Source organism: Dipodomys ordii, unplaced genomic scaffold (assembly GCF_000151885.1).
Source record: "Dipodomys ordii isolate 6190 unplaced genomic scaffold, Dord_2.0 Scaffold14, whole genome shotgun sequence".
In the NCBI taxonomy this organism is placed as follows: Eukaryota; Metazoa; Chordata; class Mammalia; order Rodentia; family Heteromyidae; genus Dipodomys; species Dipodomys ordii.
In genome coordinates this window covers 6212994-6222793 of record NW_012267230.1, presented here as the reverse complement: position 1 = coordinate 6222793, position 9800 = coordinate 6212994, and the positions used below count along the sequence as shown (strand labels likewise).

At 45.3% G+C, this 9800-nt stretch overlaps 1 protein-coding gene across 2 annotated transcripts in view; it reads right to left on the bottom strand.

The window, feature by feature from the left end:
• Window positions 1-7740: 7740 nt before the first annotated feature.
• Itgam (integrin, alpha M (complement component 3 receptor 3 subunit)) overlaps window positions 7741-9800 on the bottom strand; it is a 28350-nt gene continuing 26290 nt past the window's right edge. For both annotated transcript variants that reach the window (XM_013011633.1, XM_013011634.1), the window contains one exon: window positions 7741-8816. In XM_013011633.1, the coding sequence (XP_012867087.1) occupies window positions 8745-8816 (72 nt within the window). In that variant the 3' untranslated portion in view covers window positions 7741-8744. The remainder of the gene's footprint in view (window positions 8817-9800) is intronic.

Genomic DNA, 9800 nt, shown 5'->3' with positions numbered 1-9800 from the left:
ACACACACACACACACACACACACACACAGATGACTGGATAAAGAAAATGTGGTGTATTTATATACAAGGAAGTTTTATTCAGTCAAAAAAAAAAAGAAGTTATGTTGCTTACAGGAAAACCAAGGGAACTGGAGATCATAATGTTCTGTGAAATAAACTAGACTCAGAAAGTCAAGTGTGGCACATGCTTTCCCTCACATGTGGAATTGAGGATGTAGAGAAAAAGGCACTGAAGTAAAGGGCTGGAGCAATTAGGGACAGGGAAGGGGAAAGTAGGGGAGAAGAAGGGGAATATCATATACAGTATATACACATGCGCATCGGAGGGAAGCTGGCAGGACACAGAATCCGTGGAAAGCAGGTGAAACATGACAGCAGAGAGGCCCATCAGCTGCGCTGGACACTGCTGAAAGTGAACTAAGCAACTCAAGGCCTGTGATGGGAGAAAGGGAATGAGAGAGAAAGAGGGAACAGCCAAAATTAAGCAAAAAGAAAGAAATGTACATATCACCCAATCTAGGTTATTGTTAATGTTTGTAGAGGTCATAAACTTTGTAGATTGGAATGATGATGATTATCATTGTGAAGGTTAAAATGTGTTAGTGACTTTAGCTAAGTATAACTACACCGTTGTATTGTGATATATATTGTAGTTACTTAAACTCAATAAAGACATCTTTGGACAAAAAGAAATGGTAATAAAGGAGGAGAATAGTATCAAAGGACATGTGTATGCATTTATGTGTATGAAAATGTCATCGTGAGACTTTATTACTTTTGAGGATTTTAGTGTTTGTTGTTGTTTTTAGGAAGTATTTCTTTTTTCTTTTCTTTTATCTATTTATTGTTTTTTTGCCAGTCCTGGGGCTTGAACTCAGGGCCTGGGCTCTGTCCCTGAGCTTCTTTTGCTCAAGGCTAGCATTCTACCACTTGAGCCACGGCATCACTTCTAGGTTTTTTCTGTGTATGAGGTACTGAGGAGTCAAACCCAGGGCTTCATGCATGCTAGGCAAGCACTCTACCATTAAGCCACATTCCCAGCCAGGAAGTATTTCTCTTATTTTTTAATTGACTACATAAGGCCCAGAACTTGGGATTACATGCTCAGCTTCCACTATGAACTGATCTTCCAGATCTTCTGATGTGTTGGGCACTGCTTTAATGATACTGGGGTTTGAACTCAGGGCCTCACACTTGCTAAGCAGGTGTTTTACCACTTGAGCCATGTACCCAGCCTGTTGGGCCACTGCTTTGGAAACTCAATTAATATTCCTTTACTTTTCTTTCTCCCTCTTTTTTTTTAGTTTGTTTTTTGTAGGTCATGAGGCTTGAACTCAGGGCCTGGGAGCTATCCATGAGCTCTTTTGCTCAAGGCTAGTACTCTACTACTTTGAGCCATAATTCCACTTCCACTTCCAGTTTTCTGCTGGTTTATTGGAGATAAGAGTCTCATGGACTTTCTTGTTTGGGCTGACTTTGAACTGTGATCCTCAGACTTCAGCCTCCTGAGTAGCTAAGATTACAGGTGTGAGCCACTAGCACCTGGAGATATCTTTGTTTTTTAAATGATAAGAAGATTTTTTTAATTGAAAGTCAAAAGTGAACTAACTGAAAGTCAGGACATTCAGAAGAGGGTGTCAGGGGGCTGTGGGTGGCCAGTTAAGCCATGAGAAAAACCAGAATAGAATGCTTTACTTGGTTTCTCATTTGGCTCGCTTGGTTTATTTTAAGTTTTCAGTTCCCTTTTCTGTAGAAGGGATGTGATTTTTTTAAAGTCAACACCTCCTACTGAGGGTGGAAAGTTAAAGTAAAAGCAAAGTGTTTAGAAGAATGTGTGGTTTTCTTCTTAGGTGTTATTATGCCATGAAGGATGGATGACAGGTGGGCGGGGCCTACCTGCCAGGCCTGCCAGCAGACTTCAGAAAAAGAGTCTAGGATAGAGATGTGTTCTGTACCCAGTGTAAGAGCATGAAGAGGGTGGGTGGGTGGGTGGGTCCTGGGGAAGCGTTCGTGCTGGCCACACAGCAGCAGATCAGGACAAGGGAAGAGGAGGCCTCAATGTGAGGGGAAAGATGTACAGGGGAAAGAAGTCCTGGCAGCTGGAGAAGAGCTAGCTCTGTCACAGAATTCCATCAAGTGAGGAAAGAATGAAGGAGAGCCTGGCTCAGGCAACAGAAGGTGTTGGTGACAGCGAGAGGGTAAGGAACGTGCACACAATCTCTTGGAGGTGAGCAGCTCTGAAGAGGGCTCAAATGTAATATGGGCTGCATAAAGGTGGAGGAATATTTAAAGCTAAAGAAGAGAGCTAAAGGCCAGGCACTGGTGGCTCCTTCCTATAATTCTACTTAGGAGGCTGAGAACTGAGGATCACAGTTTGAAGCCATCATAGGCAGGAAAGTCTGTGAGAGTCTGTTCGCCAACTAATGAGAAAAACAATGGAAATGCGAGTGTGGTTCAAGCAGTAGAATGGCAACCTTGATTGAAAAAGTTAAGGGTGTCTGGTGCTGGTGATTCAAGCCTGTAATCCTAACTACTCAGAAGGCTGAGATGTGAGGATCATGCATCAAAGCCAGCCTGGGCAGGAAAGTCTGTGAGACTCTTATCTTTAATAAATTACAAAAAAAGTCAGAAGTAGAGCTGTCACTGTAGATCACTAGTCTTGAGCAAAAGAAACTCAGAGATAATGCCCAGACCCTGAATTCAAGCCTTAGAACCAGCACTCACATTAGGTAGGGGCTGGAATGTGGCTTAGTGATAGAATGCTTGCCTTGCATGCATGAAGCCCTGGTGTTTGATTCCTCAGTACCATATAAACAGAAAAGACCTGAAGTAGCTCTGTGGCTCAAATGGCAGAGCACCAGCATTAAGCAAAAGAAGCTTAGGGAGAGTGTCCAGGCCCTGAGTTCAAGCCCCAAGACTGGCAAAAAAAAAAAAAAACTACAATGGGGGGGTAGAGGTAGGGAGAGAGAAAGAAAGAGAGACAGACTGAGACAAGCAGAAAAAGTCAGATAAGATGATGTTATGCAAAATGAACCCCAAGATAAGGACTCAAGTGGTTTTTCTTGCTTGCTATTGTTTCTAACATCTTTATAAGGTGGTTTTTTTGTTGCTTTGTATGTCCCTCCCACAGTATAACCCCTGTTTTCACTGTATTTGATGTTGCTATAATTTGGGAAGGGGAAGGGAAAAAACAAATTGTTTAAATAGGGATACAGGTGGACCCATTGAGATGTATGTACAAGATACTATGTTGAAAAATGAACTTTACAACTTTAGGGGGTGTGTCGTTGTAGAGATGGGAGGGCAGCAGTGGTAAGGGAAAAGCAAAGGAGGAGGCAACAATGCTTGATAAGAAATGTATTCATTGGGGCTGGGAAGGTGGCTCAATGGTAGAGTGCTTGCCTTGCATGCCTGAGGCCCTGGGTTTGATTCCTCAGCACCACATAAGCAAAAAGAAAAAAGCTGGAAATGGCATTGTGGCTCAAATGGTAGAGCGCTAGCCTTGAGCTGAAGAGCTGAGGGACAGCGCCCAGGCCCAGAGTTCAGGCCCCACAACCGGATCCAAAGAAAAAGAAAAAAATAAATGTACTCATTACCTTGCTCATGTAATTGTAACCCCTCTGTATGGTATTTTCACAATAAAAAAATTATTTTTTAAACAAAAGAGACAGAGAGATACCAGCAGCAAACAGAGACATAAAGAGAGGGAGAGACCCAGACAGAAAGAGGAAGGGAAGATTGAACTCCAAGGAGGAAATTATACCTAAAAGTCTCTCCAAAGAGAAAGGAAAAATGGTCCAGATTCTTCTCCCCAGAGAACTGGGAGATGCCGCAGTTCTGACAGATGGGAGATGCCAGAGAGACGTCACCCTTCTAAGATGCCCTACCTCCTAGCCTCTTCCTTATTTCATTTCCTCAGGGTTGGGTCCAGTGGGAGAAGGCAAAGACTCTGGAAGAAAATCCCATTGCAGGGGCTGGGAAGGTGGCTCAGTGGTAGAGCGCTTGCCTTGCATGCCAGAGGCCCTGGGTTCGATTCCTCAGCACCACATAAGCAGAAAAATAAAAAGCCGGAAGTGGCGCTGTGGCTCAAGTGGTAGAGCGCTAGCCTTGAGCTGAAGAGCTGAGGGACAGCGCCCAGGCCCAGAGTTCAGGCCCCACGACCGGACCCAAAAAAAAAAAAAAAAGAAAATCCTATTGCATTGCCATGCATGATACTTCAGGTCCAGTCCAGGTGACTTTATTGTTGCTGTTTTTATATAAAAGTGGTACTCAGACTCAGGATCTGATGCTTTCATTCACTGGCTGGTACTCTACTGCCCAAGTCACCCCTCCAGGTGACTTCTAATCAGAGTAAAGGCAAAATAAGACAGCTCATTTTAGCCAGGAGCCAGTGGCCCATGCCTGTAATCCTAGCTACTCAGGAGGCTGAGATCTGAGGATCATGGTTCAAAGCCAACCCGGGCAGGAAAGTCGATGAGACTCTTATCTCCAATAAACTACTAGAAAACCAGAAGTGCCACTGTGGCTCAAGTGGTAGAGCGCTAGCCTTGAGCTGAAGAGCTCAGGGACAGTGCCCAGGCCCAGAGTTCAAGCCCCACAACTGACAAATAAAAAGAAAAGAAAAAGACAGCAAGTTTTCCCCAAGGACTATATGAGATGAGAAAAATATAGAACAGCTGATATTTTATGGCAAGACACCAAGGGCAGAGAAGACAGCTGTCCTGGCCCAGTAACCTTCCACTCTGCCCCTGAGCTCAGAGGTGCTGGAGAAGAAGCTCCTAGCTGGTGGGCAGGAGGGACAAGTCTGATCTGGCACCTACCTGTAAGGACAGAGTGAGAGTAAAGAAACAAGATCAGAAGCCAGTAGTTGAAAGCTGAGTGCTGGTGGCTCATGCCTGAGGCTAATCAGGAGGCTGAGATCTGAGGATTGAGATTCAAAGCCAGACTGGAGAAGGAAAGTCTCTGAGGTGCTTATCTCCAATGAACCACCAGAAAATCAGAAGTGGAGCTGTGGCTAAAAGTAGTAGAGTGTGAACCTTGAGCAAAAGAACTCAGGGATAGTACTCAGGCCCTGAGTTCTAGCCCAGGGCCAGCAAAAAAGAAAAAGAAAGAAGTGGGCACTTGAATCTTGAATTCAGGTCTGATTTGCCTTAGCTAAGTAGTACCGGATGGTTTTGAGGCTGTCTCCTTGCTGTTTGCTTTCTGTGGGGGAAAGGGAACAGAAAACCCATGGATAAAAGCCCTAAGCTTGGATCTCTCAGCCTCAACTGCCAATGTGCAATGTCTCCTCGCTTTCAGAAGTGTTTTCCCCAGTGGCTTGTGGGCCTTGAACTCAGGGTCCCCAAACTTTTTTGTGGAAGGCTAGCACTCTGAGCCATTGCTCACTTCCAATTTTCTGGGGGTTCATTGGAGATAAGTCTCACAGACTTTGCTGCCCAGGACTGGCTTTGAACTGTGATCCTCTGATCTCAGCCTCCTGAGAAACTAAGTTTAGAGGTGTAAGCCACTAACATCTGGTTGTTTATTGCCTTAATTCATTGGATCCTTGCAACAGCTCTGCAGGGTTGGTCAAAGGGGATTTCTATCATCCTTCCTATGACAAATGCAGAAGTGAGGCCCAGAGCACTCCAGTCATCTGACTGCGCTGGGGAGGAGTTCAAGGTACAGCCATTGTAAGACACTGCCAACGATTTCCTTTCTCTCTTTTTTGCTCTTCCTCATTGACTGCCTGTGTAACAATGAGTCACTCATCCATCCCACGTCTGCACATACACACACACATACACACACACACACATATATGAGATCCGAGTGTCACATGATCCAGGCTCTGGATTAGCCACTCTGGGAAATAAACAGGAAAAGGTCACAGCTGTCAGGGAAAGCATACTCTCAAAGGTGATCACACCCCAGAAGTTTTCCTAGACAGCAGAGTGGCCCTAGGAAGGAAGTGGTGACATCTGCTTTGGTGAGTCACAGGCAAAGGTGTGCAGGGGGGAGGGGGAAGGAACAATAATGGAATACTTACTTGAATCTAGCAAGTGTGTGTGAGGGGTGGGGACCACAGGTTTCTTTTGACATAGAGACTGTGACCTCAACTCTACATGGCCCCAGACTCAGCACTAAGAGGCACAGAATGAACGACTGGTGAATGACAGTATGCTACCCAGGCAAGTGAACTTCTGCAGAGCACTGAGTCTCTCTGTCTCATTCTCCACTGCCACTCAGCACAGTACCTAAGAAAATGTACTGACCGCTGGGAGCTGGTGGCTCACGCCTGTAATCCTAGCTACTCAGGAGGCTGAGATCTGAGGATCGCGGTTCAAAGCCAGCCCAGGCAGGAGAGACTGTGAGACTCCTATCTCCAATAAACCACCAGAAAACCGGAAGTGGCACTGTAGCTCAAGTGGTAGAGCGCTCGCCTTGAGCTGAAGAGCTGAGGGACAGCGCCTAGGCCCAGAGTTCAAGCCCGACGACCGACACAAAAAAAAAAGAAAAAAAAAATGTACTGACCACTGTTTGTCATGAAAGCCAAGGGCAAGGGGAAGACTTTAACTATCATCCTTTCTGCTTTTAAGTTTTTAATATCTTTTGTTGTTGGTGGTGGTGGTCATGTGGCTTGAACTCTGGGCCTGAATGTTGTCCCTCAGCTTTTCAGCTCAAGGCTAGCGCTCTACCACTTGAGCCACAGTGCCACTTCCAGTTTTTGGTTGGTTTAATTGGAGATAAGAGTCTCATGGACTTTCCTGCCCAGGCTGGCTTTGAACCACGATCTGCAGATCTCAGCCTCCTGAGTAACTAGGATTATAGGCGTGAGCCACCGGCACCCAGCTTTTTAATATATTTTTTAAAAACGTAATTAGACAGCCAAGATATCCATGGCTCATGCCTGTGATCCAAGCTACTCAGGAGGCTGAGATCTAAGGATCAAGGTTCAAAGCTAGCCTGCATAGGAAAATTGAGACATTCTTATCTCCCATTCACCACCAAAAAGCCAGAAGTGGAGGTGTGACTCTAGTGGTAGAGTGCTAGCCTGGAGCACAAAGAGGCTCAGGGATAACACCCAGGCCCTGGATTCAAGCCTCAGTACTGGCACAAAAAAATTAAAATATTGAATTGATACAAAAGCTTATTTATAGGTGTTTTGTATGATGTTTCAATGTACATACACCCAATGTATATATTTTCTGACTTCCATTTCTACCCATATTGTCACAAATTACTGTATTTAACTACTTTTGTGCATGTGCAAGAGGTACTGGGGCTTGAACTTGGGACCTGGGCGCTGTCCCTAAGCTTTTACACTCAAGACTGGTGCTCTATCACTTGAGCCACAGCTCCACTTCTGGCCTTTTTTTGTTAATTAGAGATAAGAGTGTCACAGACTTTCTTCCGTGTGCTGGCTTTGAATCTTGATCCGAAGGTCCCAACTCCTTAAATAGGTTGGATTACAGGCATGAGTCACTGGCTGGGTCCAGCTCTCACATTCTAGTTTTTTGTCTTAGATTTGCTTCAGAGAGAACCCAAACTTCTAGAAACCTATACTGTAAGTTATCTTTATACCTATATAAAAAATGACATTTGTCCACTTTATTTATTCAGTATTATTTAGTCACAGTGAGAGGCTGGAAGGTATATATCCAAAGGAGACTGATTAGTTTTTAAGTAAGTTTTTTATTGTGAAAATACTGTACAGAGGGGTTACAGTTACATGAGCAAGGTAATGAGTGCATTTCTTATCCAGCATTGTTGCCTCCTCCTTTGTTTTTCCCCTACCAGCCCGTACTTCCCACCTCCTCAACTACATGCCCCCCCCCACGAGACTGATTATTTGTAGCATGATATATACACACAATGGAATACTATGCAGTCGTATACAGGAATGAGAAAGTCTGAATTGATGTGAAATGATCTGAGCCATATTAATGACCAAAACAATGCAAGCTACAGTACAGGGTAAAGTTGCTAGCATGTGTGTAAAACAGCTTGTGGGTATGTGTGCACCTGTGTGACTATTTGTACATGGCCTTGAATTTTGCTGAAGGAGAATCAAATCTAACGCAGCTCTCACGGTCCCTGAGAAGAAGAGTTCACTAGCTAGGAAAGGAGACTGTGTTCCATAGATGCCTGAGTGTGTCTTTTGATTTCTGGTACAATGGGAAGATTTGGAAAGGATAAAGGTATCATCAGTGTAACGAATGCTTAGGTAGAAGGGAGATGTCTCATTCTTCACTAGATGTCCTTACTGGGACCCAGGACTCTGATTTGAGTCAGAGAGGCTCATCAGCTCCTGGGTTCTTGGTTCTACCCCTTGGGTCCACTCAGGGCTGGCTCCACAGGCCCCTCCTGTCTGCAGGCTTGCCCACACACTGCCCCACTTCCTTCCACAAAGAGAGCCCAGGCTCACTTCCCTCTACATCCGCCCTCAAACAAAGGTCCACCAGCATCTTCACCCACTCACAAGGAAGCTGAGCAAGTTCCTTCTGCCCAAGAGAACACACTGTGCTGGACACCCACAGGCAAAAGACACTTGAATCACAGATCACACACACACACACACACACACACACACACACACACACACACGCAGACATACATGCAGACATACAGACTCTAGGATAGAAAGCTAGAGAAGGTCCCATCTCAACACCCAGTCTCCTCTAGGACGTGTCTGTCTAGCAGTCTGGGGGACTGGCAAGATAGTCCAGTTTGTTGCTGGAAAGGCCACTTCATGGAAAACTTGTTATTGGGGCGGTGTCTCTTGGGGAGCAGCTTCACCCATCATGTCCTTGTACTGCCGCTTGAAGAAGCCGAGCTGTCAGAACAGAGAGAGAGAGAGAGAGTCAGGCTGAAGAAGCAGGGGAGGAAGGGGGGGGCTAATCACATGTAAAAGTCAGACAAACCAGGAGGAAAGGCAAAAGGGCCGAGAAGAGGCAAAAAGAAATAGTTAGTGCAGAAGTCAGGCACCAGTGGTTCACACCTGTCATCCTAGCTGTGCAGGAGACTGAGATCTGAGGATCACAGATCAAAGCCAGCCTGGGCAGGAAAGTCTGTGAGATTCTTGTTTCCAATGAACCATCAGAAAATCAAAAGTGGCTCTAAGTGACTCAAGGTGGCTCAAAGTGGTAGAGTACTAGTCTTGAGCTAAAGAGCTCAGTGACAGTGCCCAGGCCCAGCGTTCAAGCCCCACAACTGACAAAAAGAAAAAGAAATTGTGCAGAGTGCAGGAAAGTCCTGTAGAAAGCAAGGCTCTGAGAAAAATTGCATCACTGTTGTGTTGGGGCTAGGAAATATAAGATATAACATGAACCAGGTATCGTGGCTCACTCCTATAATCTCAACTAGTTGGAAGGCAGCAACATGGAAAACCAACTGAGTCACAGACTCAGAGATATGGAAGGCCATCTTGAGGTAACAAGTAAGACAGACCCCATCTCAACAATAAAAATAAAGCTGAGGGCAAGTGGCTCATGCGTATCATCTCAGCCACACAGGCTGCACAAATAAGGGATTGCAGTCCAGGCTGACCCAGGCTAAAATGCAAGATCCTATCTCAAAACTGACCAAAGCATCAGAGACAGGAGTGAGGAGCCAAGTTGTATCTGCCTAGCAAGCATGATACCTTGAGTTCAAACCCCAGGACTGGCAGGATTGTGTATTTATTATTTATTTTCATTGTATTAATACTTAATATTATATTTTTTGGGTCCGGTCATGGGGCCTGAACTCTGGGCCTGGGCCCTGTCCCTCAGCTCTTCAGCTCAAGGCTAGTGCTCTACCACTTGAGCCACAGCGCCAC